A 26195-nucleotide genomic window follows, 5' to 3' on the forward strand; every position below is an offset into this window, starting at 1 on the left:
AATGCATCTGCAAGGGAACAAAATCCATATAATGCACATCAGCAAGAAAGGTTACAATAGTTAGCTAAAAGTATATCATAACAATGTAAAGCATAATATAATTCAACATAAAACAGGCTGATTAAAAGCTTGACTCTATAAAAATATCTTCAGCTGCTTCTTTAAAAGAGGAAGTAGAGTCTGTGCTGTGTAGAGAGAGCAGAAGAGAATTCTACAACCTTGGTAAAACTGCCTGAAAAGTCCGATCCCCACAGGTTTTAGAGCTGTTAGTGGGGCCAGCAGCAAAAAGTCTGAGGTTTCAGCAGGTCATGATTTACTGGGGAGATCCACCATGGAGGTCTTAAAAGTTAAAACTAAAAATTTAAAATTAATTCTAAAATGTTTGGTAAAACATGAAGAGAAGCCAAAACTGGAGTGGTGAGTGATCTTCTGTTGGCACCAGTTAAAAGTTCTGTGACAGGATTCTGCACAGTCTTAAAATCTGAAGTAAAAAGACTGTTACAAAAATTCCAAATACGAAGAGATAAAAGCATGAAAATTCATCTCAAGTTCAGCCTTTGACACCAGCATGATTGAACCGAAAAGTCTGAAGAAGCTGATATGCCATCTAATTTAAATCAAAAGAATCAGACCCAAAAGAGATCCCTGAGGTACTCCACGAGGCAGAACGGTTGTTTCAGACGTCAGCTGTTTCATACAAACAGTAACAGATTTATCCGAGAGATATGACACGACAAGAACAACAACAAATAAAAATGTGTTTAATTTAAATCTGTGGTTATTTGGTCAAATTAATCCCATAACCAGCAAAAGCAGGTATTGATCCATATGCATGTTTTCAGAGACTGGGATTTCTAGATGACTGTGGGTTCACTGTTCACATTGTAATATATCATCATTAATATCAGTATCAGCAGCCACTTTAATCGGCAGTGTTGGGGAGTAACGGAATACATGTACCGCCGTTACTTATTTAAAATACAAAATATGAGTAACTGTATTCCGTTACAGTTACCGCTTAAAAAGGTGGTATTTAGAATACAGTTACTTTGTTGAAATAAATGGATTACACAGCGATATTTGTTTCATATTGTGGCGGGTCAGGACTGTTTGGGTTTTGTTTGACAGCTATGTTCTGTTACAGTTGCCATGGTTACAGGGTGAGGGTGTGTTTCCTGGGTGAGAGAGCTGTTGTTGTTGTTGTTGTTGTGCTAAGCTAATCCGGTTGTTCAGTGATGACGCGACGAATCCTACTTCCGGGTCTAAAGTAGTCTGCGTTTAATATGGCTTTTGTGTTGTTAACATGTTTAATGTTATGTATTTTCTTCTATTTGATCTCAAAAAGCTCCTAAAACAGTCAGTGATCCCTGTTGACCTCCTCGGCTTTTATTACCGCTAATCATTTATTTAAGCTCAGTTTTTAAAACCTTAGGATGTAACTACAGCCCAGCCCATGCAGCAGTATATGAATGACTAACCTCGTATTGTGGATGGATTATCTCAGTTGTTCTCCTAGCTGAAGTTTGGTCCTTTTACAGCATTCTGCCATGCGATTACATTTGTTTCTGACCACCGAGAACACTCACGTTAACTTTTATCGAGTGGAAAAAAAGTTAGCTTGTTTATATTATGCTAACATAGCTGTGTCGCTAGCGGTCACGTAGCACATCATTATATACCAGCTAGCCCAACTTCAGTAACCCTACAAACGTCACTGCTGTTTAGTTTTCTGTCTTCATTTATGCTGGAAGTGATAACAGAGCTGTACGTTTTAATTTGTTTCCAAAACCCTGCAGTTAGGACATGCTATATTGTATTTAGATAGAAGCTAGCGAGCTAACTCCCTGCTAACTTCTAACTCCGTTTAATGTCATAAATTCCGTTTTCATGGATGCCTGGATGTTAAACTCAATTGTTACACCTGGTAGAGCAGAACGCTGATAATTTTATTAAAGATGAAAGACTTTAGACAGTTTTTCAACTCTCAGTAATGCCATAGTGATCGTTTGATATATGGACCTGCAGCGGAGTTTAGACCCAGACACAGCTAGTGACGTCAGACTGAACAACCGGATAGGCAGAATGCTACAGGCATAGCCCTAAAGAATGTAGCCTCATGGGCAGTGTAGTCCATGCTGCAGGGAGAATGGACTGCCATACACGTTATGTGTCTGTGAGCACGAGGAGGGGGAAAAGGGAGAGTGGAAAAGTAGAGTTGTCATTGAGCAGAAATGGGAGCTGGAAGCATGTAAATATAATAATAATCACAGCAGCCAAGAAGAGTGCCTGACAAGCCCAGTTGTAAGTAAGCTATTAAGACTCGACTGTACACTGTGTTCGTGTTTTCCTCCAAAAACAACAAGTTCCATTGGAGCAGCCTTTCAAAGCCTCTCTCTGTCTCTCGCAAGCAAAGTTGACCCAGACAACAAGGTAAAGCTAGTTTTCGGCTTCGAGCCCAACACGAACCCAACGTATTAGCCAGAGGTCCCTTTACCACGGTTCGGAGCCGCAGACCTTCAGCAATAGTAAGAAACCACACAGCAATAGTACATTCATGTAGTTGTAAAAAGCATGATAATATATTAAGTAATCCAAAGTATTCAGAATACGTTACTCTCATTGAGTAACGTAACGGAATACATTACAAAATATATTTTGGGGCATGTATTTTGTAATCTGTAGTGGAATACATTTTAAAACTAACCTTCCCAACACTGTTAATCGGTACACCTTGCTAGTAGCGGGTTGGCCCTCTTGTCATCACACAGTTGCTGCAGATTTGTCGACTGCACGTGTATGATGTGAATCTTCTGTGATGACTGTGGAGGCTGTGAGTGTGGGTACAGTCATTCAGTCACTGCTACGTTCAAGAAACCAGTCTGAGATGATTTGAGCTTTGCAACACGGTGTGTTATCTTGCTGGAAGCAGCCATCAGAAGATGGTACACTGGGGTCATAAAAGGATGGATACGGTCAGCAACAATAGTCAGTCAGGCTGTGTGTTTATATGATGCTCAGTTGATACACGAGCAGCAGCCAGAACCTTGGACACAAGGTAGAGCGAATGCTTTCATGATGTTTACACCAAATTCGGACTCTACTGACAGTAGAAGAAATCGAGACTCATCAGACCAAGCAAAATGTTTCCAATTTTTAATGCACCCATGTAAACTGTAAGCTCAGTTTCCTGTTCTTAGCCGACAGCAGTGTAACCCAGTGTGGGATGCTGCTGTAATCCAGCAATCTGGCCTTTCTCCATCTCTCCTCTGACCTCTGACATTGACAAGGCAGAGAACTGCTGCTCTTTACACAGGTGCCTAAAGAACGCAGAGTTACTTCTTTTGGTCAGGTTGGAGACATTTTGGTGGTGGTTACCAGTTCAAGAGCAATGTCTCCAAATTTTCTGAATCATTTCCAGGTTTACATGGAAATATTTATTTGAATTCCTTTTTGGAAATCTGTTAAAATATTGGTTTGGTCTTTAAGAAAAAGAACTTTATTAAAAATAATAAACAAAACCATCAAAGTATTAGTATTTAAAAGTATCAGTGAGGGAATTTTGTCTTTAAAATGCTAGAAATTTGACATGGGAGTGAGGACTCCTATTTGTAAAAGTGTCATGCTCCTTACCAGAGATTAGAGCTGGGCGATAGAACGATAACGATATGTATCGCGATATAACTTTTACTCGATAGAGAAATTAAGCTATCACGATAGACCTCGCCGCTCTTGTCCTCTTAAAAAAAAAAAAAAAAAAAAAAAAAAAAAGGTCAGCCAATCCAAATTAAGTAGCGCAGAGCCGAACCAATCACAGCCGCAGCGTCACGTCGCGTGACTTGTTACGTACAGCACAAGTGCCAAGCCGCACGTGTGTTTGTTTGGGAAGCAGCCAGCGGGTAATGGAGCCAGCGCGTAATGGAGGAAATGAGTGTGCCGACTAGAAAAATCAACCGAGCGTGACCGAAGGTTACAGAAGAGAAAACAGATGATGGTTCCAATGCCGGAGAGATTGTCGAACGGAAGAGCCAAAGAAGTTCCGTAGTGTGAAGGTATTTCGGCTATTTCAAGTCTGACAAAAAACAGTAGCGTGCACTGTAAATTGTGCCGAAAGCAAGTCGGGAAATACAATAAACTGGTGCATGCGTCACACTGTGCGCCACGTTATTGTTTCGGTGAAATGAATTTCTACAATACTGTTATTGTTAATTCTACTCTCTGCAGTGTTTAAATGCTTACATATACACACAGTTACTGTCCGTCCACACATACGACTCTGTTCTGCTTCTATGCCGCAGCTTTGTTTACTTTTTCCCACCGAGGCTTCTAGACTTCTGATTGGCCAACATTTCTGCACGGTTAGGAATCTAGCGCCACCTGCTGCTTTGGCATGTTCATAGCAGCGTTTTCCTTCATTTCTGCCTTTATGTGTGGACGGGATTATTTTTTAAAACGAAAACGGAAAATCTCCGTTTTCAAAAATACCCGTGTACGTGTGGACGTAGCCTCAGTCTCTGACTGGAAGCGCTAATTCGTCATTCGGCTTTTGTCAGACTAAAGTAACTGTTACAACTGTTTGAAAAGCTCAGCTATACAACAAGGAGAGATCGAGAATTTCCTTTTAGTTCTCAGTTTATTTGATATTGACAAAGGTTAGTCAGTTTTGTCTGTTCTTCTGTAAAACAAACTAAGATTTATTTTTAGAATTAATATTTTGTTTCTAAGTGGAATTGACAATTTAGTCTGTTTCGTTTGTTCTATTTTGAAACTTAAACGCTTTAGCGGCTGCCTTTTGTGTAGTTTGCAATATTTGCCTTTATCTATCTGAAAAAGTCTCATGTTCCTTAAGTACATCTACCCTGTCGAACTTATTATGGGAAATAAATATTTAAATAAAAACAAGCTGCTGATTATTTCACATTTTACTTGTGAGCAACGGCACATTTAAATCTTACAAATATAGTTATTTGGCTTATATCGTGATAGATATCGTTATCGCCTGAAATGAAAAAAACATATCGTGATATGAAAAAATCTCATATCGCCCAGCTCTACCAGAGATTGTATATTTTTTCTATATACAGCCCATGCTCCTGACTGAAAGTGCAGTGTTGTGGTTTTTGCATCTGCTGCAATTGGAGCTGGTATCTCAGTCTCTTCTACAATTGATTTTTCCCCGAGCTCTGGTGTAAAATTGCAAGTGTGCAGATCTATAAAGCTGATTAGCTGACAATGACGAATGAGGTTTGTCATTGGTATTGTTTTTTCTGTTTAATTCTGTTGTAATGAAGCCACAGTAGCTGCACCTGAAGCATCTGGCTGTTTCACAGGTTCCCAAAGGAGAAAAATAGGTCAGTGGCTTTGCGTGATCATTTCTGCAGGAAATCCAGTGAAAAAGAGATTATCAGGATCATACAATAACACTACTCATTTAAAACTGCAGGAAATTGGATAGCTCTCAGTAATGACCTGGAAATGAAGGACTCATCTGAAAACATGTAATATCCTCAGTAAACAGTTTTTATTACCAGGAGTTACAATATTCCCTCCAAAATGTTAATTTCTCACAAAAACATGCAGAAGAACCGAGTGATAAATTCTTTTTTGGAGAGTAATGATCTACAGACACATTTATCAAATAGCTGGTAAACAGAGTGCAGTGGTTAAAAGCATGGCAATGACCAAAAACAGAATAACAACAGAATAAGAGTGAACACTAGTTTCTAATAAGTACATTCGCCGGATGTGTAAGCTCCTTATGGACATGATTTTGGAAGTCAACTAAAAAAGGACAATAAAACAAACTCTTAGGAAAAAAGTGTGAGACTAAACAAATGGAGGAAGTTAATGGTGACTTTAAGGTTGATGAGCAGTTTTCTCTGATAACTTTCTCACCTAATAAATTCAATTCAGTTTTATTTGTATAATGCCAAATCACAACAACAGTTCTTTCAAGGTGCTTTATATTGTAAGACCAAGACCCTACAGTAATCGTGTAGGGTCTTTATTTCAGTAATTAATGAAAATAAAACTATTATATATAGTTGATATATTGCACAAACCAGAAACATTCAAAACATGAATAAAATATATGAAAACAATATTTTTGGATACAAAGTTTTAGTGTGATAAGAATGCATAACTTCAATCAATCCAGCACGTGTCTATGAGATAGTACTCTTTATACAGCTTTGCAGCTCAAAGTACTTTACAGAACAACATATGCAAAACAGCCCCTAGCATAGTCGCGCACACACACGCACACGCGCGCGCGCGCACACACACACACACACACACACACACACAAAAAATTAAAAGAACAATAATTGAGAGGATTAAAAAGTACAATAAGTAATTTAAAAAAGGTAAAAAGTGTGAGCAGAATTAATATTAATTCTAATAAAAGTCAGGTCAAAAAGGTCTTTAGGTCTTTAGCTCAGCTTTATGCATTAACATTAATGAACAGTTTCACATTCTAACCTTTCTTACTTTAGAGTAAGTAACTTTCATAACACAGACGGGTAAATCCACACCTGCTTAAAATAAGTTATAAGCTGTATTCCTCCTCACATGGGTGGGTAACAGAAACATACACTGGGCTGTTTTTGCTTAAACAAATAGTAAGAAAGCTTAAATTCAAAAACTGTCTCCATCACCCTTAATTCAGCCAGAAAGCACTGATTTATGGATGTACATAAAGTTCAAATTAAGGATGATGACAGCCTGATGTTACTGAACAATTTAGTTACAAAGAGCAGCTAAAAAATATGTTAGATGGGGTGCTATCAAACTCCCTAAAAATATGAAGGTACATCAAAATATTATGACAAAAGTTATGTTAAGTTTGTGTTTCCAGCCAACAGGTATTACACCTGCCCTTCCCTGTGCTCACTATTTACTTCCTCACTGTGTGTCTGCTGTCTGTTTCCACAGGCTGTAAAGAGCAGGAAGTCAGCCTCCTGAGTGCTTGGAAAAAAGGTTGCTGATGGGTCTGAACAAAAATCAGAACAACGAGTTGAAAGACTATAAAACATTCCGTAAAACATCTGTGAAGTTTACATTTAAGTTTAGGATTAAACTTGACATCAGAGGAAACCCCTTGCATGTTTTCTGCTTCTCATTTGCTGAATAGCTACAGAATCTATATCCTGCTCTCTTCATCTGTGTGCACTGCATTGAATCATGTGCCGTGTTGATTATTCTAATCCTCCAGAGGCATGATGGCTTTTAAAATAAGCAAATCTGACTTAATCTAATCTTAAAACTGACACATCGTCATGGAAACCAGCGTAATGTCAGTTGGTAAGAAAGTGGGTTTATTGGATCACAGCAGGATGGGTCCACAGTCGAGGCAGATCGGCGAGAATATTTTAAACCCTAATAGGCAACACAGGGCGCAAGGTCTCATCACACCAATTCAATCCTCTAATTTGAGAGGCCACTGAAGGTCCACTGCAAATAACACATCACAGACACCTCAAGCTTCAAGTTAGACACGTTTCTACATTCACTGTGAGCCAGGTTTACTGGATGGTAAGGGAGGAGCGAGCCTGAAATCAAGACGGAAACTGCGATGTAAACATCCACAGCATCATATCATTGTTCCATCTGATGATATCCTTGTGAAGCTGTAATTGTTAGCTGAGGCATGCTAGTCTGGTGAAAGCGGTAATGTTTAAAGATCCTTCAGTTTGGCCTGTGGACAAAACAAGTGGCCAATGACTAGAAGTATAAAACTAGACCGTAACATCTGTACTGGGTGATCTGCTACAAGTAACAGATGTTTAAAAGCCACCAAAAAACACACAAGCACAGACTGTAATAAAATATAGATGTAGCCACTGTGACATCCCCTCTGGCTGCCAGTTTCAAAGCATCGGTTTTAGTATTTTGAGGACAGAAATTACTAAATTATGCTAAATAATCAGCTAACACTGGTTAGCTATGTTCATAAACTGTTGTGTATGGTGACTTGCTCACTTTTAAGCCAGCCTCAAATGGAATCTTGGATGAACTGTTATTTTTGGCCCTGCCATGCTTTATGGCAGGGGTCGGCAACCTACGGCTCTTTAGTCCGTATAGTGCGGCTCCGCGTGGCTTGGGGAAAATAAATTAGAAGTATTTAGCTGAAGTGTATTTTATTTATTTTAGATCTTTTTTAACTTTAACTAATGTGGATCAACAGCTTCCTCTCGGGCCGTAGACAGAGAGTCAGAGTTGGCCATCACACATCCTCAGCCCTGAGTCTCAGCACTGGCTCACCCCAGGGCTGTGTGCTCAGTCCACTGCTCTACTCTCTCTACACACACGACTGCACTCCTTGCCACCACAGCAACATCTTTGTGAAATTTGCAGACGACACCACAGTGGTGGGGCTCATTTCCAAGGGAGACGAGTCTACGTACAGAGACGAGGTGGAGCAGCTGACGTCATGGTGTAAGGCCAATAACCTCCTCCTCAACACTTCAAAAACCAAAGAACTCATAATAGATTTCAGAAGGAAAAAGGCAGAGATCCAACCACTATTCATAAATGGGGACTGTGTAGAAAGGGTGGCAAGCTTCCGCTTCCTGGGAGTCAATATAGAGGAGAACCTTTCCTGGAGTGTGAACACCTCCGAGCTGCTGAAAAAGGCCCAACAGAGACTGTACTTCCTGAGAATTCTCAGGAGGAATAACATCACACAGAAACTGCTGGTGTCCTTCTACAGAGCCACCATTGAGAGTGTTCTAACTTACTGCATATGTATTTGGTACACTAGCTGTACAGGGGCTCAGAGGAAAGCACTCCAAGGGATCATTAACACCGCCCAAAAGATCACTGGCTGCCCTCTCCCCACACTGGAAGTTCTACACAATGCCCACTGTTTTAAAAAGGCCCAAAACATCATAAAAGACGTGATTGCGGGTGCCGCTCAGGTACGTCCTCCTAGACCACGCCCCGCCACACACATTAACCAGGTAAAATACATATTTAGGCAGAATTTTGCAAATATCTATTTTTCTTTTTTCAGCAGAAGAGTGCTTTTTTTCCAATTATTTTTTAAAAGCCAGGTCAAGGCTCCAAAAGCCCAAAGGCGATATAAGGGTGGCGGCTCACAACAGTTTTTATTTGCTACATGGATCGTTTTAGTTCAGCTGGGTGTCTTTCCTTTTGTTATATTTCTTTAAGAGTTCAAAATGTGTTAATTACATAAATAAAATGTAATTTTCTCTGTAGCACTTCATGGATTTCATAAGCAACACACCTTAGTTGTTCACACAAAGCATAAAGGTAAAAAACAATATATACAGTGTTATCTTGATTTTAGATGTCAAAAAGTATTTGCGGCTCACAGTGTTTTCTTTTGCGTGGAAACCAGGTGCAAATGGCTCTTTGAGTGTTAAAGGTTGCTGACCCCTGCTTTATGGCATGCTTATTTTCTTTAAAATGTCCAGGCACTTCTGTATGAGCTTACCCAAAGAGATGTTGCTCAAATGTTGCCATGACTACTTATAACCACACTGAAATGAAAAGCGGAGGATAAAACCTGCTGCCTCTCAGAAATACCTAATTAAATTAAAGAGTTGTGGTAACCATTTGGACAACAGCACAACAATTCTGGGACATGTGACATGGGTCTTCATACTCTCTTTCACACACATAGAGTAATCAGTTAATACAGTTTTTCCAGGTGGACGAACGCATCTGCTCTGCCAAAGTTTTAAAGCCTTTGTAGAGTCAGGAATGTTCCCACATTCTGGTTCTTATATAATGCCTCTCAAAACACTTTATACAACTTGCCTCACTTACCCATCCACACAAGCTCTTTTTCCTACACCTAAGTGCTTTTTATCTAATACTCACAATTCAATGAAAACATCATTGAATTCAGTTTCTTACCCAACGATACTTTGGCATATAGACTGGAGCTGCCAAGGTTCGAACTACCAAACTAATCGTTTGGTGGTTTTATGGTTCTTCCTTGAAGTATACTACATCCTTTACATTAACTGTAAGAAATAAATGCCCAAAACAAAACTACTAACTGAACAGAACAACTGCTTTTTGGAAACATGATATGTACAGGAAGATTTAACGCAATAGGCCACTGGATGCAGACATGTAAAAGTCTTTGTTATACCTAGGTCATTTTTGGTCTTAATTGTTCTCCGTGTTTGTTCAATTTATGTATTAACACATGTTAATATATCCCAGTATACAAAGCAGGATCATATGGATCCTGTGTGACCCGTATAGCTCTGCTCATGGTGAAACAATGCACATAATTTGAAAATGCAGAGGAGTAAAATACATCCTGTACTTCTCATAAACATGGAAGATACAGGAGAAGATGAACACTGCACTGAACACAGCGTACTCACAGCTGGAGAAGATGAGCGGACATGAATGTTCATCCATTGGAAAGTTGTGCAGCTGCAGCTGGCACTCTGCGTTTATGGTCAACCTGCAAAGAGAACAAGATTTTCTTGTAATGAACCTCTTCTGCTTTGCTCCAGATGGTGTAAATTCATATTCAGGTTTTCAAAGTATGATCTCGATGGAATCGGTGGAATGTGAAAGGAGGAACAATCATTTAGCTATAAAAGCGTCCTCGCAGCTACATATTAGGGATTCAAGTATGATAATCAGCTAGTGTGATGCAGCTTCAAGTGTGAGAAACGTCTAAATCACAAAGCTACTGCACACTCGGGCAAAGAAGCTACTCTTCCATTTCAGTTTCAGCTTGTCCTTTGTAACCCCTGTAAAATGCTTCTTTATGCCCTTCCATGGTCATTTCTACCCAAAGAAAACATTGGCCATGAAACAAAACATCTGTGTAACATAATGTTAATACTGAGGGTTTTTTTTTGACTTGATAGAAAGTGAAAGAAGAGAGAAAGTATTTTGTTTCTTCACATACTCATTTACAAAATCTCAAAAATGTGCTCAAATCCTTTTTAGGCTCAAGCATATAGAGCACTTCATGTTATGTATTTTATTGGATTTTACTTCCAGTTTGGTTTAGTTTCCTATGAGGTTTCTGGCCCACCTTGTTCAGCTATACAAGCTGAATGCCTCGTTACTCTTTGCAGTTAAGCTTTCCAGCTTTGTTAAAACAGATCTTCAGATTTTCCTTCTGTGTCAATGTTGTCCATTCCTTAAACTCTTGCTTCAGCCTGTGCCTCTGGGAGTCTGATTGCACTGTTTGTTTTGGGGGTGTTTTTTAATTTTATTTGCTCTTTTGCCTGCATATTGCTGGCTTCAGATTAAGCCCAGTAATATAAATTTGAAATTTAGAATAGCCAAAATTATTATTTGATCCAGGGCTGAATCGCTAAGTTTGCTCACTTACAAAGAAACAAACAGACTCTTCTAGTTTGAGAGACAAACAAAAAACTAAAATCAAACAAAAACAAATATTATAAAAGTTGCATATTAATTTGCATGTCATTGAGTGAAATAAGTATTCAATCTCCTAGCAAGACTTTGTACTTGGCGGGTAAACTCTTGTTGGCCCGTTTCTTATTTTCGGTCAGCAGGTTAGCCCACATCTCACTTATGCGTTTCATATCCTGGAAGCGAAGCTCTAACTCTGTTTTGCTGTTGAACTCGCTGACGTATTTCAGTCATTAATTCTTTAAGTTACTTTACAATGAAAAACTTGAAAATTCTGTGATTGCAACTGAGACTGAATAACATCTGAAGATGCCACTCTGGACTCGTTAATCTGTCATTTTGTCTGTTCACCTTTGGGGCAAAGGTCACTGTTTCAGGGTAGACAGCCGATACAATAGACGAAACATTATATTCCTTTCACCAGTCACTGTGTATTAGTGGAGGCAAATTTTAAAATGTAAATTATAAAACCAAGCCCCTATCATCAGCCCTCCACCACCGTGCTGACAGTTGGTACGAGGTGTCAGTGCTAATGCGCTGTTTTGGTTTGTGTGTTCTGGAAGGACATCCCTGTTTTGGTCTCCTCTGTCCAAAGGACGTTGTGCCAGAAGTTTTTCCAAACCTTGCTGTGGTGCCACGTTCTTTTTAGACAAAAGAGACTTCTCCTGCCTCCTTTCAAACAAACCATACTTGTTCAGTCTTTTTCGAATTGTACTGTAATGAACGTTTACATTTAACGTGTTAACCGAAGCCTGTAGAGTCTGAGATGTAGCACTTTTTTTTCCTCCAGTTTCCGAGGATTTCACGGTCTGACCTTGGAGTGAATTTACTGCGACATCCACTGCCTTGGATGTTCTTCATTTATGAATAATCTTTCTCATTGTACTGCTCACTGTTACTGCCCATTCCAGATTAATGGGCAGTAGCACAATAACTGCTCAGGACTGAGATATCTCTCTGAGAATAGTCCATCTAACTCTACTCCATGTTCCATGTTCTAAATGTCCCACTGCCACACATGACAGGACACAGCAAGAGGGGACCGATGGCTTAGATCTTTTTTAGTGACACAAGGTGAATGTGCATAGTTTTATACAGTTTTCATGGCTTTCTCTGGCTGACTGTGCACTTGTGACAGCCTTTATTGTCCTTCAATGGATTTATAAAACTCAAAAGACAGTCATTTAGGTTGCTGTATCCCTCTCCCCAGGTCTATGTGATTGTATGCACTTTGACATAAAATAATAATATAATTAATAATAGAAAGGGGTAAAGCTGTACTGAGATATAATTAAAATAATAATAATAAAAAAAAGACAAAACCAAAAAGAGCAAATGGCATTTCTTATTTCACTGAAAAAAGAGGCTACAGGAAGTGATGAGGATGCCTTGACCTCTTTTTACATAATGGAATTGGTTCTGTTCACACATCAAACCATGTGACTGAGTAATCAACCATTAAAATAAGGAGAAAAAATCTTAAAGGATTATATTAATTATTCCAAAATGGCTTTCCCAATTTAGTTACAGTGAAGTATAAAAGGAATGCTCTGTACGTGTAGATTACATGTGTCACATTAACAAAAAGACGGTAAAAAGCGAAGAACAGCAGAGAGAAGGATCTTTGCAGAGTGACTCTGGTATGATCTTTCAGCCTCATTAAGGCATGGAACTGGGACAATACGATGCATGTGGGAGAGGCATGGATATCACAAAATGTCATCTCTGTTTACTCCAGCCAAGCCAGTGCACAATTAATACCAAATGACATTTCATAGCCTTGTCTCATGCCATCAGCGGATATTACTCCTCAAAGTTTGCACGCTTCTGAATAAAGCTTCATGAGGACCAATCTTTGTTTATGGCTTGACTTGGACACCGAAATGCTGCTACTTCTTTGTTGGATTTACTACTCTGTGTGAATAAAAAAAGTCTGATAGCCTTTAAAGACACTACGTGTGGAATACTTGGCAATACAGTTGCCTCAACAGAAAGTGTCAATTAAAAAATGTGAAGATGTCAAACATAAGGGCGGCTACAAAAAGACCGAGGACAGTCGAGAGATGCTTATTAGCGAACGAGCATTTTATTATAAATGTGAAGTGCTGCAATTACAAAGAGTGCTCGAGGGTACGAGGGTAGATGCCTCTGTAAATTGGTCTTATATCTCAAGCAACCAATTTGCACTTACAATAGTTGAAGATAGAGGCTAATTGCTCTTGCACTGCTCTGTTTGGACAATTGTGCTGCCTTCATTTTATTATTAAATAAGGACGCTAAATTTCCTTACAAGATGAAATGAATGGATGTTGCTGGCTCAAAGGTGACACGGCACAGAAAACATCAAGATCCAGAAAAGTAATTACAAAAATCATATGGAAAAAAATGTTGATATGCTATGTACCATAGGAATGATGTCACAGGGTTACAGAAATCCCACGTTTACGCAGAGGATTAATGTGCAGGTTTTATGCAGGCAATTTTCTGGACTGGGGAAAATTTTATGTTCTTGCAAGGAGTTAAAAGCAGACAGAGGACATTTGTTTTGCATTGCTGTTACATGCTGTGCAATAAAATAAAATGCCATCACATACTGAAGATGAAACATCCGATCACTTAACGCCTCTTCCTGCTAACTCAAGCAAAATTAGCAGTAAGAACAGTAACATTATCTTAACAACTGAAAGAATAAAGCCCACACTGCAGCATTTCTTCCTGTAATGAGGGAAGTGATATTTGGTGGCACATCAGTCCCACCTAAAAACACTGAAACTGGCTCAAATTACAGGATAAATGAGCACAGTGAGAATACAAAGACCCTTATAGAGAGCACATGTATCAGAAGCTTAAATGGGGCCGAATGAAACAACATACATTTCAAATTTTATTTATAAGCACAAGTAAATCTATTGTTATACTATGTTCACTATGTTATACTTTAACTATTTGTGTACATAATATTATATTGCCAAATTATGATTATGTGTCCAGTATTAAAACAAACAGAACTAAGAAATAAGCAAATATGGGGACAGACGTAAGAATGTGGGTATGCCATATGCTATTTATGGCACCTCATGCATACTTAGTGGATATACAAGTTTATGCATATACAATTAAGCCATGCTGAGAAGCATAGAGGCAAAAGAACACAAAAGAATGAGAATCTCTGTCCTGGAGTTGCCCAGCAAAAAGCCCAGACTTAAAATGCACCTGAACACTTTGACTCAATGCTTCAACTGCTCTACAAAGTCCAGCAGTAACGGTCTAAATACCTTTCAAAGTTTTCAGTTCAAAACTTCAAAAGGTGGCGGTTGGTACCACCACCTCGCAGCAGCCTAATAATTGGCTGGGTGTGGAGTTTGCATGTTCTCCCTGTGCCTGCATGGGCTAAATGGACTGAGCTTTATACAGTCCTTTTCTACTCTGCTTGAGTACTCAAAGTGCTGAACAGAACATGCCTCAATCACCCATTCACACACATTCATTGAAGCACTTGTTTCTACACCAAAGTGCTTTCTAGCTAACACTCACATAACAGAAAGCAACTTGGGGTACACTATCCTGCCCAAGGATACTTTGGCATGCAGATTGGAGCATCAAACCACTAACCTTTCGATTAGTAGATGATCTACCCTCCTGAGCTATTTATGTAGACACACTGTAGCAAAGTGGCAACCTGTCTGGGATGTACCCCATCTGGACAGCTGGGATATGCTCCACCCCCAAGTTTAATAAGCGGCTACAAAAATTAACTGAAGAATGTATGGATTAAGTACAGGGAGGTTCATCTTTGAATGCATGTAACTGGGGCATGAGTTTCACAGAGGCATTTGCAAGTGAAGCGTCTGTGGTTAGTGATCGCACTAGATTTTTAGGGCATGGTATGTCTGGACACTGAACTGGACTTTGGGGGTCAGGTCAATTCGCAGGATTAAAGGGTTCCTTACACTCTCTGACTGTGTCTCCATATTTGTCCGGGTACGCTGAGGGACAATTCTGCATATCTTCTGACTGTGTTGTATTACAGTAAAACATGAACAGATGTCTGTGTTGAGTTCTGTCTTTACCTTAAGGTATAAAGTATCTTCCCATCGTTCCATATCCTAAGCAGCTGGTTAGGCATTGTAATCCAGTGGGAATCTGCAGTCTTGGAGTTTCTGAAGATGGTGTCAGGTAGCCAAATAAGTCCAACCATGTTGCTGTTCAGAGTCAGTATTTTCATTGTGCTGTTGTATCTGAGGCGACTGTCGGTCCACGTCTGGGCAAAGATGATGTCAATTTGATATTCCTAGAAAAACAAAACCAAACAACGCATCATTTTTTTTGCCATATTATAATCCAAACTATTAAAAAATAAAATACTAATGCTGTTCTGTGGCTATGGGAAGAAAACAGGAGCGATGTCACCTGCTAACCAGGATTATTGAATTTCTGTTTGTGAATGACTCTTTATAGGAGTATTGTGTGTGTCAGAAACACATGAGTCTATACCATCAATCATGTGTCATTTTCACCGGGGTCAGCGTCTATCATTTTATGTATTCACTTGGCCATATGTGACCAGTGATGCTTATTCCATCATTGGTCTGACCTTTCAAAGGCTACATTATTTTTTATCAATTTGTATTTTTTTGAATAAAATGGTAATTTACTACAATTAATGTGAAATATGTAAATGAGAATGAGACAGCTGATGGACAGACCGATGGCACGCCTGTGTTAACCAGCAGACCTGTGAAATGTAAAAAAAAAAAAAATCATATTGTTAAACACACTGCTGCTCACTGTATTCATTAAAATACTATATACTCTATTAGTTGTCCTTCATTCAAGCCTGAAGAGTAGGATGGACAGAGCTCTTCATCTGCAGCATCAAGACTCAAGAACAATTTACCACTTCAGCTCCATTTAGCTGACTCTGTGAAGTCTTTAAAAGAAGAACAATTGAATGGCATTCATTTTAAACTACAAAAACCCGTCCATGACTGTCTGTCCATCCATCCATCCAATTCAGGGTCGCAGGGTGGCTGGAGCGTATTCCAGCTGCCATTGAGCAAAAGGTGGGGTAGACTCTGGACACGTTCCCAGTCTATGTCAGGGCTAACACGGAGAGACAGCCCACCATTCAAACTCACATTCACACATTTTTCTGCATTTTTTTTTTTAACCCTGAGAGTTTCATAAGGTGATATCCACATGAAAAATGAAAAAAAAAAAAATTAGGCATGAAAAATGCATTTGAAACTGACTGTTTTCTAATATTTTACTGGAGAAAAGTACAAAAAGTGCATTCTGGGTAAATTGTCAAGGCTCCATATCACCAAGTGCAATAGGTGGCTGCTCAGTACAGGTTAGAGCAAATCACAGGTCTCCTTTTACCTACATTTGATACCACGATCATTTTGTAGCCATTATTTCTTCTTAGTCAAATTATTTTCGAATTTTCATGGTAAAGTGAAAACTGAACCTCTGACATTCTCTCACTTATTTACATTTTTAGTCTTGACTCACTCTACTTCTTATCTAACTCTCAAATACATTATCTGAATCTTATCTCATGTAGGTTTTTTAATTCTCTCCTAATATTAAAACTACTTACTAACTCTGCCAAGAGTTATTATCAAAAAGCTTATATGCAGGTTACAGTCTTCCATTTAAGCAGGGAGGAAAATTTGAAAATGAATCCAGTAGCATACCACCGAAGAGCCGATGATGCCGTTGATATAAAGTCTTTTTTTTTCAGGATTTAAAACCAAACAAATATACTGTTATGACACTTCCTGGTATTTGTGGTGGTTTTAGCACCTGAAGGTGTAAAGTGGCAGTGAAAAGCCTCCTGCATTTCTTATGAGTAAATATATGTTCTCAATGTACAGTTCGGCCCAGTGTTGCTCTTATAAGCAAGCACGACTTCACTCAGTACGCTGAAATCCTGCACTCTATGGTAGCAGCACTCATGGAGTTGGAGGTTTTCTTGGTCTGCAGATGATGCTTAGACATTCACTCAGTACTTTTTAAAACCTAAGAAAATAAAACTAAAACAAAAAGTTATTTAAGACACAACGTGATTAAAGAACCACATCACTATTACATTAATTGCACATAGGATGCAATTTAATCAAGCTAACAATTGACTGTTATTCAAAAGATACAGTAACTATCCGTGTTGTGACAAGAAAACATATAAATCATGTAGATGAGCAATGATGAGTTGTGCTAGTGCGATCTGCGATATGCCAAGCTAAAATCCTCCTCAGCAACAGCTGAGTTCTTACAGTCCTCTGGTAACAATACAGACAAAGAAGTGAAGCATAATGAAATTAATGATAGCCTGCCCTCCTCCAGCAACCTACATCTTTTTATTCTGCTGCCACCGCCGGAGATGCATTTGACCTTTTACCCAGTCTCTGCACCAGTTTGAATAGCTCACCAATTAGAAGGAAGTCCATAATCAAGAGAACCACTGGGTACTCATGACCTTTAATTGTGTGGTGCTCAGGGGAAAAAAATGTAAATAATATCCAGCACTTAATGACCAGTGAAAGAACAGAGCTGCAGATCAAACAATGAAACTTAATATGAGCTGAATCACATCTGGAAACAGTCAGCTGCAGGTGGAGGGAGAGACGTAACCCTTACCCATCAGCAATTCTAGCTTTGAGTGTGTTGTATAATTTCACATTAGAGGTAATTTTAACTATTCTGAAGGAGTATCGATCACACTTCCCCTCCCTGCTGCTTGCAGCTGCTTCCAGTCATTACAGCAGGTGTTACTGTGAAGAAAATGGGTCTTTCACCTCAAATGCCTCAGAGGAGCAGCTATATTAAGATTGCTGATGTAGAGATACTGTACATACTCATGTTAAATTTAAAGGTGCTGATGTGCATTACAAATGGACTCCACATGATCATTTCATTCAATATAAAGTACAGAATAAAAGATGTTCATCTTTCACTTTAACCAGCAAGGTTTTGATTTGCTGTCCAGTAAGAAAAAAAGAATAAAACAGCGTTTCCAGCTTTGTGTTGGCAGTTTGGGAAATGGCCCACCTCATTTCGATATGGCAATGTCTCTCTACAAAAAGACAGAGGCATGAAAATAATGATTTTCCCAATTTGGTGTGACCTTCATCCCATTTAACACTATTATGATTAACTGCAATGTCACCTGTGAGCCAGGTGTTATCAATAAACTGGAAGAGTTGGACCTCGTTATTGCTTCTGTGGCTAAATGGGACCAAATCTCTGCGACCAGGCTTGAGCACCTGTGGAAAGACCCCAACTCCCCTCATTGTGTGTGAGTAAACCATTAAATTTCAGTTTTTGGGGAGTGGGGGAGCATGTAGTTCTTTTGTGCCGGCCGACTTCAAATTGGACAAACTTTGACCAATTGTGAACTGTCCCGACAGCTTGTGGCATTCGAGTTCCAGAGAAAATGTTAAACTAATAGGGCAGCACGGTGGCACGGTGGTTAGCACTGTTGCCGCACAGCAAGAAGGTCCTGAGTTCAATTCCAGCATCAGAAAGGCTGGGGTCTTTCTGTGTGGAATTTGCATGTTCTCCCCGTGTTTGCGTGGGTTCCCTCCGGGTACTCCGGCTTCCTCCCACCATCCAAAGACATGCAGCTTGTGGGGATAGGTTAATTGGATAATCCAAATTGTCACTAGGTATGAATGTGAGTGCGAATGGTTGTCTGTCCCTGTGTGTTGGCCCTGCGACAGACTGGCGACCTGTCCAGGGTGTACCCCGCCTCTCGCTCTATGACAGCTGGGATAGGCTCCAGTGACCCTGAAAAGGATAAGCGGATGGATGGATGTTAAACTAATTTCTTCAAGTCAGAGAATGGTGCATATAATTTAATTTTTGCTTGATGCATAAAGTTAAAAGATTAAAACTGATAAAACAAGTTTAAAAAAAAAAGAGACTTTTCCATTTGATTACTTTTTGTATGATGGATTATGCAGAAAAAGTAGAATTGGGCTGAAAGATCTATCGCTTTATCACCTATTCAGGTTGTAAATTATGTTTTTTAAAAAGTAACTAAGTAACTAAGTAATTAATTACCTTTGAAAATAAGTAACCAGTAAAGTAACAAGATTACTTTTTTGGGGAAGTAATCAGTAATTAGTTACTGATTACTTTTTTCAAGTAACTTGACCAACACTGGTTACAACTGCTGTCGTAATGTTGGCTGATATGCAAATTTGAGTGTGCAGGTGCCTCTCCGTGATTGGTGCATACAGGGGGCGGACAAGAAAACATGTACGGATTGGCTAACTACCTGGAGACAACGTATATGATGACACCGCCATGGACTGCCAGTCATTCATCCTCAGCTCACCTTAACCGACCGCTGTTTCTTTATACAGGAGCATGTAGGGGTGGACTGCCTTTTTATTTGATGACCTTTTTCTCATGTTTTTGTTAGTTGGGGAGATAAGTCATTGTCATTTGGTTTGATTCTTTTCATAGATAAGTTTGGTACATCCTTTAGATAGGCTCCCTTTTGTTTGTTGTTTTGGCGTTAGGTCCACCCCAAAGCTATAGTCCGTTCCTTTTGCTTTGTTAAAATTCACTCACTCTAAATAAATCACCATCAAAATTGTACTCGTTGTGTGATGTGCTGCTTGGGGTCATACGGGGATGGATCACCCTTATGTTATGGTCTGGCCACCCCTAGACGGGCCATAACATTATGCAATGTTTTGGTTTTTTTCATTCAGTGTATAAGAGTTATCACAGATGATGGTGAGTACCTAACTCTTAAGCTTTTGTGTTGTTTGGCTTTTGAAAATTGTTCTCCCTTAGAAACACTGACAAACATCAAAAACTACTAATTTTTCACAAAAGTCCTTTTGTTGTTCTCCAAAAATGTGATTAATTGTGTTTAAAAAGGGTTACTATATTCTAAATGTAAAAAGTGCAAGCTACAAGCTATTTAAAAGCATGTGCAGAAGTGCAAACATGAGGTTTTTATAGAGGTTTTTGGTAATTGAAGATAATAAGGGTATTCTGTTCATTTGCAGTTTTGACATGTAGACATGGAAAATGCTTGACAAAATAAGTGTAGGTTCATATGAGGCACCAGTGTAAATTTACTTTTTTAAATACACTGTGGAGAAAGCTAAATATTATCCCATCATTTCTCATTCTGTCCTGTCTGACAGAAGTTAAGTTAGGTCACGCTGACCACATTTACTCTCATAATGGAATAATTCCTCATCAGCTTTTAAATCATGTGCACATGCACATGGCTTAATGTCGAGGAATTATTCTGCCACAGTTTACCCGTTGTTTAAAGTGGCCAGAATGCAAATGAGACAGCCACCGGGCTGAATAATGGCTCAGGAATGAATGTACAGCTGAAATGTGAGGCAGGATGACACCTCTGCTCTGAACCGCCTGCAGTGGTTCAGCTGTTCAGGGCCATCTTCCACTAACCTTCCTGTCTTCTTATGTAAATACATCTTTGTTAATGACTTTTTTAGATGCAAAGCAATTTATAGAATAACCTTGTTCTGCACTGTGTCGCCTCAAATGGGTGGGATATGCCTAATCACCACATTCTGCCTATGCAGAGGAATACTTGAAATATAAAACATTAAAATTGCCTCTTTGACCCCTGCATGGAATTATGCATCTATAAGCTCTGCAGTAAGACACGCACACACGAGTTGTTTGATATATTATAATTTGTGGTTACAACTCAATTCCAAAACCGTGGGACACTGTAAATTGTAAATAAAAATGTAAGTAAAGTGAGTAAATTATATTTATATAGCGCTTTTCACAGATAAAAATCACAAAGTGCTTTACAACACAAGAAATGGAAATATAAAACAATGTAACAGTAAATAAAACAGCAATGCAAAACAATAAAAACACCATAAGAGGAAATTAATCAAATGCTTTTTTTTTTTTAAATAAAAATGTCTTCAGCTGTTTTTTAAAAGAATCAATGGAGTCCGTGCAGCGTAGAGACAGTGGAAGAGAATTCCACAACCGTGGTGCCACTGCCAGAAAGGCCCGATCACCATGAGTTTTAAAACGAGTGTGTGGTACCACCAGCAGTCTCTGATCTTATGACCTTAAAGCTCGAGACGATGAATGTGGTTTCAGCAGGTCAGATAAATACTGGGGAGGTTGACCATGTAGGGCCCTAAAGGTTAGAACTAAAATTTTAAAATGATACCTAAAACTTAAAGTGAAGGGAGGCTAAAACAGGATTTTCCTTTGCTTCTCTGCTTCCCCTTGAGGAATGCATTTTGGTTTTTGGACTTTACGTTAAGTTTTTCTTTATCCTGCCCAACTGAGTCTGAATTTGGGACCTTCCATTCAAACCCTGACATAAGAATTCATGGTAAATACTTACACTCAGAGTGCAGCCAGAACCTTGTGGATCTGAAACTGAAATTCCTCCACTATTAGTGACGCATTTGCTGCAGGATGGTGATTTAACTACAAAATGGGATATCTGCTTGGTAGTCTCAAATCTAAACAGAAGTATGACAAGAATACAACCAGTTGGCAACCAGATGAGCTGAATCCCCTACTGCAAAAAGACTGGACACAGACGAGTTGTGCTCATTGGTGCAGACTGACTCAGATCGATTGACTGCATTTACAATTTAGATGGCAATTATTTGCAAACCTCTACTAATCTGACTGACAGTGACTGTGTGTGATCAGAACTTGGCTGTTTGGGGTCTTCCACCAGGTGGCCTGTGCAATCACCTTACAGTTAGAAGTGGTTGAGGGTGTGAATAGCAAAAAAACCCCCAATCATCGATAAACACGGTTGACTGAGCCGTAAGAGAGCAGTTAATTTAATCAACACCCAACTGGCATTTCTGTTCAGCTGGTTAGCTTTTGTGTGCAGACCGTGTTTCAAATAAAATAGGGCAACTTAGGTAACATTAGATGAATACATAAATCTTGCTTCTTTGTATACTATTATCAAAAGTTTGAGGTCAGGCCTTATTATGGGAGTTTCTCAGAAAAGGTGAACAAGACTTGACTTTTAACTGGACATTAAAAGGCAGCAGTAGAGCTGGCATGCTGATATGTGCCAACATATGAATATAGAATTGAAAATATAGAATAATGGATAGAATAAAAGAAAAATGAGAGCAAACTGCATTTTCACCCTTGGGTATTCATCGACTTTATTCCAAAGATTGTGGTTGCACTATTGGTGCCCAACTTCAAGTTCTTCAAGGATTATAAAGTCTATATTTTACTTCACATGAACTGAACTGAAGCACTTTCAGAACAAGTATTTCTTCTGAAAATCACAAATAGCTGTATCTTTCATTCTTGCCACATCCTTGTTTTCAACTACCTAGCAATTACCTGCCTGACTAAACATCGTCCTGCTAAAATCTGTAGCCTTTTAGAGTTGTATTGTTAATTTCCAATTCGTAAGTTCAGCGTGGGTCACTGCACCAAGAACGATAAACTAGGGCAAAGTGTACAGCTTCAGCCCTGCAGTGTGAAGCTGGCACTTAATGATTATGCAGAAAAAGGCACAAAGTACATACTGTATCTGTCCTCTGCTTTGAGTCATCTTGGCACTCTCCTTCCCGGCTAAGGGTTTTCTTCTTGTACTTATTAAAGGCAGCAAAAGGTTACATGTAAGAAGGAGGCTAACTTTATCATCCATGTGGTAGGGCCTAGTGCTCAAAGTGCACAGATACAGTAGGTGAAGGCTGAAAACCAAATAATTCACACTTAGATTCAGTTTAGATTCGGGGCACGCGTGATCACAAGCATGTGATAAAACTGACTGCGCATACTGTTCTGGGTTATCTGGTTTTCACCAGATCTTTGCCATTTCTTGTGGTGTTTTCTGGACGTGTTCCCTGTCTCTGTCATCATTTTAACTTGAAGTGTAGTTTCTCATGTGACTTTTGTTTATCAGGTTTTCAGCAAACATCACAAGTTCATTCCCGTGTCTTCATCTGCATTTGGGTCAACCTCAACACATTGACGTGGTATGCAAACCTGTTTCTGCCTCACTCCGTTTTTTTTCTCCCACTGAAAGAGTCTGCTGAACGTAAATGGACTGAGGATGGTTTTAGCATGGATCGCTAGACCACGCAAACAATGGTTGTTGTGGTTTATTTTGGTTATCATTCATGTTTCAGAGTTGAGTTAACTTTATCAGCCCACAAAAAAGCTATCCGGTGTTTCTGTCTTTTAGTCTGCTTCAGCCAATTAAAAAAAAAATATTTCAAACCTTCTGCTAACACTCAACAGCCTTAAGTCCTCTGAACATTACTGATCATAATGGCCAGCATATCCAGTTAGCAGAGAACTTATCAGATACAGGTGACACTGGTAATGAATTAAGATTTTTAATTTCATCAACTGCCCAGCTACAGCTGATAATTCTGAGACCGCATCCCAGCGCATGCATTCCTCCGGTATTCCTGCATGAAACTACAACCTGCCAACATGTGACTCGTCCCTGAAACTTGGACTAAAACCAGAGAAAAGAGAAAAAGGTGGACCAGTTCTGCTTTTTTTGACCTTTTCTGTTGAGTAGCAATGGTGGCTGCCAGTATTTTTGTTACTTCCTCTTAAATAAGGTAGTTGTTGACACCACACAAATGATCAATGATGAGGTCACTGTATGAACAAATAATTCCTAAGAGACTAAAGCTCAGGTTGCAGACAGCTCAACTTTTTTTTTTCTACTGCCAAATCTGTGTGAAGATGTCTGAGCTGTTCAGACCTTCTGCTTATGACCAATCAGATGAAGTTATGTAGAGAGAGAGAGAGAGACATTATTTTATACACAACTTCTATCATTGCACAAATTTGAATGCATGTTAGACATCATGACTGTTAGTGCTAAAAGAATATTTTACTAAAGCTGTTAAAGCGGAATGAGGAATATTAACAAAAGACTGAGTAGCAGACTGATGAAGTTAGCAATGCTGTGTGTCTGAATGGCTTCAGGGTCATTAAAGAAATTGAATATATGCCAATAAAAGGTTTTCTCAAACCTTGATTCTTGTGCTGTTAGTTGAAGTTTCTTTCAGGGGAGAAAAAAAAAAAAAACTAAAAGTATGGATGGAAGGCACTTTCTGAAATACAGTAATGTCAAGGACAGAGAGTCACATCACTGGGCCAGAACGAGACCTGGAAAAACTCTAACAGAAGCTGAAAATACCTGCCAAGTAGGGCTGGGCGATATGGCCTAAAATCCATATCGCGATATAATTTGAAGCACGTGCGGTAACGATATATATCACGATATATTCTTTTCTTCTGTATAACGTATTTTCCACACTATAAGGCACACTTAAAATCCTTTAATTTTCTCAAAAATCGAGTGTGCCTTATGTATGAATTCTGGTTGTGCTTACTGACCTCAAACCGATTTTGGTGTGCAGAAATCTGTTAAAAAATGTTTTGATGGATTCTCAGAGTATTACGGCTGCCGTAGTAAGGAGCTTCGCGGAGTAATCTGGGTCCAAAACTCCGTCCGCTTCAGGTCCCAAAGTCAAACGAACGGTCTAAATTCTTTCATCTTTAATAAAATCATCAGCGTTGCTGCTTTAGCAGGTGTAACATTAAGTTTAACATCCATGCATCCATGAAAACAGAATTTATTAGATTTAACGGAGTTAGAAGTTAACAGGAAGTTAGCCTGCTAGTTTCCACCTAAACATTTCATACCATGTTCTGACTGAGAGATTTTTGAAACTAATTAAAACGTACAGCTCTGCTACCACTTCCAACATAAATGAAGACAGGAAACTAAACAGCAGTGGCGTTTGCAGGGTTACTGAAGTTCGACTACCTGGTATATAATGTTGTGCTACGTGATTGCTAGCGACATAGCTATGTTAGCATAACATTAGCACAGTGAAGCTGGAGGATGAACGCCAAATTTTTTTCCACTCGATAAAAGTTAACGTGAGGGATTCTGGTGGTTAGGGACAAATGCAATCGCGTAGCAGGATGCTATACACGGGCCAAACTTCAGTCAGGAGAACAACTGGGATTATTCATCCACAATACGAGGTTAGTCATTAATATACTGCAACAACATGGGAACAGAACAGCTGCGAGAGAATTCAACATTAATAAATCAATGTTACGGAAGTGGAGGAAGCGCAGTTTTTGGCTTTCCCCACATTTCAAAAGTGCTTCATCTCTTTGCTATGACTGTCGCCCGCCATAATTTGCAGATGATAATGGTTGTAGCGCTGCGATGCTTTCGACCAAAACAGGCGCAGCTTGATGACATCATCAACATGCGCTATCACGATAGAGCGATATAGTCAAAATCTCTATCGTTGGCCAATTTATATCGTTTCTATCGTATATTGTTTATATCGCCCACCCCTACTGCCAAGCAAGGTTACTAGGTAGTCGCTGACTCTTAGATTACTTAAATAAACTGTGAAGAACAAATATATTAGAAAAAAAACCAAGGATTATTTATGTCTTTTGATACAGTGGCTGTACATTAACTCCCAAAAACAACACACTGTGACATCCCCAGAGGTGCTCAGACTCTCCCACATAACTGCATCACTGAAACTGATACCTCAGGTTTTGCAGATTTTATCAGACAATCTGCCCTGCAAGAGAACAAACCAAAAACACACTGAATCCTTCCTTCCTACTAGGAAAATTTGCTTCTGTTAACAGTAGGCAAGACAAAGAGGATCCTTTGTACGCACAGGTATCATGAAAATTATGAACACTGCTAAAAACAGAAAAGATATTTCTGAGTTCATTAAATACTAACTGAACCACACGTGAAGAATATTAATATTCCAGAGACCTGTTCTATGTTG

General features: G+C 39.2%; 1 protein-coding gene and 1 long non-coding RNA gene across 3 annotated transcripts in view; one reads left to right on the forward strand and one right to left on the reverse strand.

Annotated features, from left to right (window-relative positions):
• Positions 1 to 26195, reverse strand: part of gabrg3 (gamma-aminobutyric acid type A receptor subunit gamma3) — a 93638-nt gene that overhangs the window by 12760 nt on the left and 54683 nt on the right. For both annotated transcript variants that reach the window (XM_086283147.1, XM_086283146.1), the window contains exons 4-5: positions 15447 to 15667; positions 10362 to 10444 (exon numbers count right to left, since the gene is read on the reverse strand). In XM_086283147.1, coding sequence (XP_086139273.1) covers positions 10362 to 10444; positions 15447 to 15667 — 304 coding nt within the window. The remainder of the gene's footprint in view (positions 1 to 10361; positions 10445 to 15446; positions 15668 to 26195) is intronic.
• On the forward strand, positions 2031 to 7037 carry LOC147301406 (uncharacterized). The gene is made up of 3 exons (XR_015127166.1): positions 2031 to 2301; positions 2414 to 2525; positions 6931 to 7037. It is a non-coding gene; the product is annotated as an uncharacterized LOC147301406 (long non-coding RNA).

Source organism: Aulonocara sp. 'chitande type north' Nkhata Bay, linkage group LG23 (assembly GCF_057382095.1).
Source record: "Aulonocara sp. 'chitande type north' Nkhata Bay isolate Kocher_YH1m ecotype deep benthic linkage group LG23, A_spYH_male_GT1.1, whole genome shotgun sequence".
Taxonomy (NCBI): Eukaryota; Metazoa; Chordata; class Actinopteri; order Cichliformes; family Cichlidae; genus Aulonocara; species Aulonocara sp. 'chitande type north' Nkhata Bay.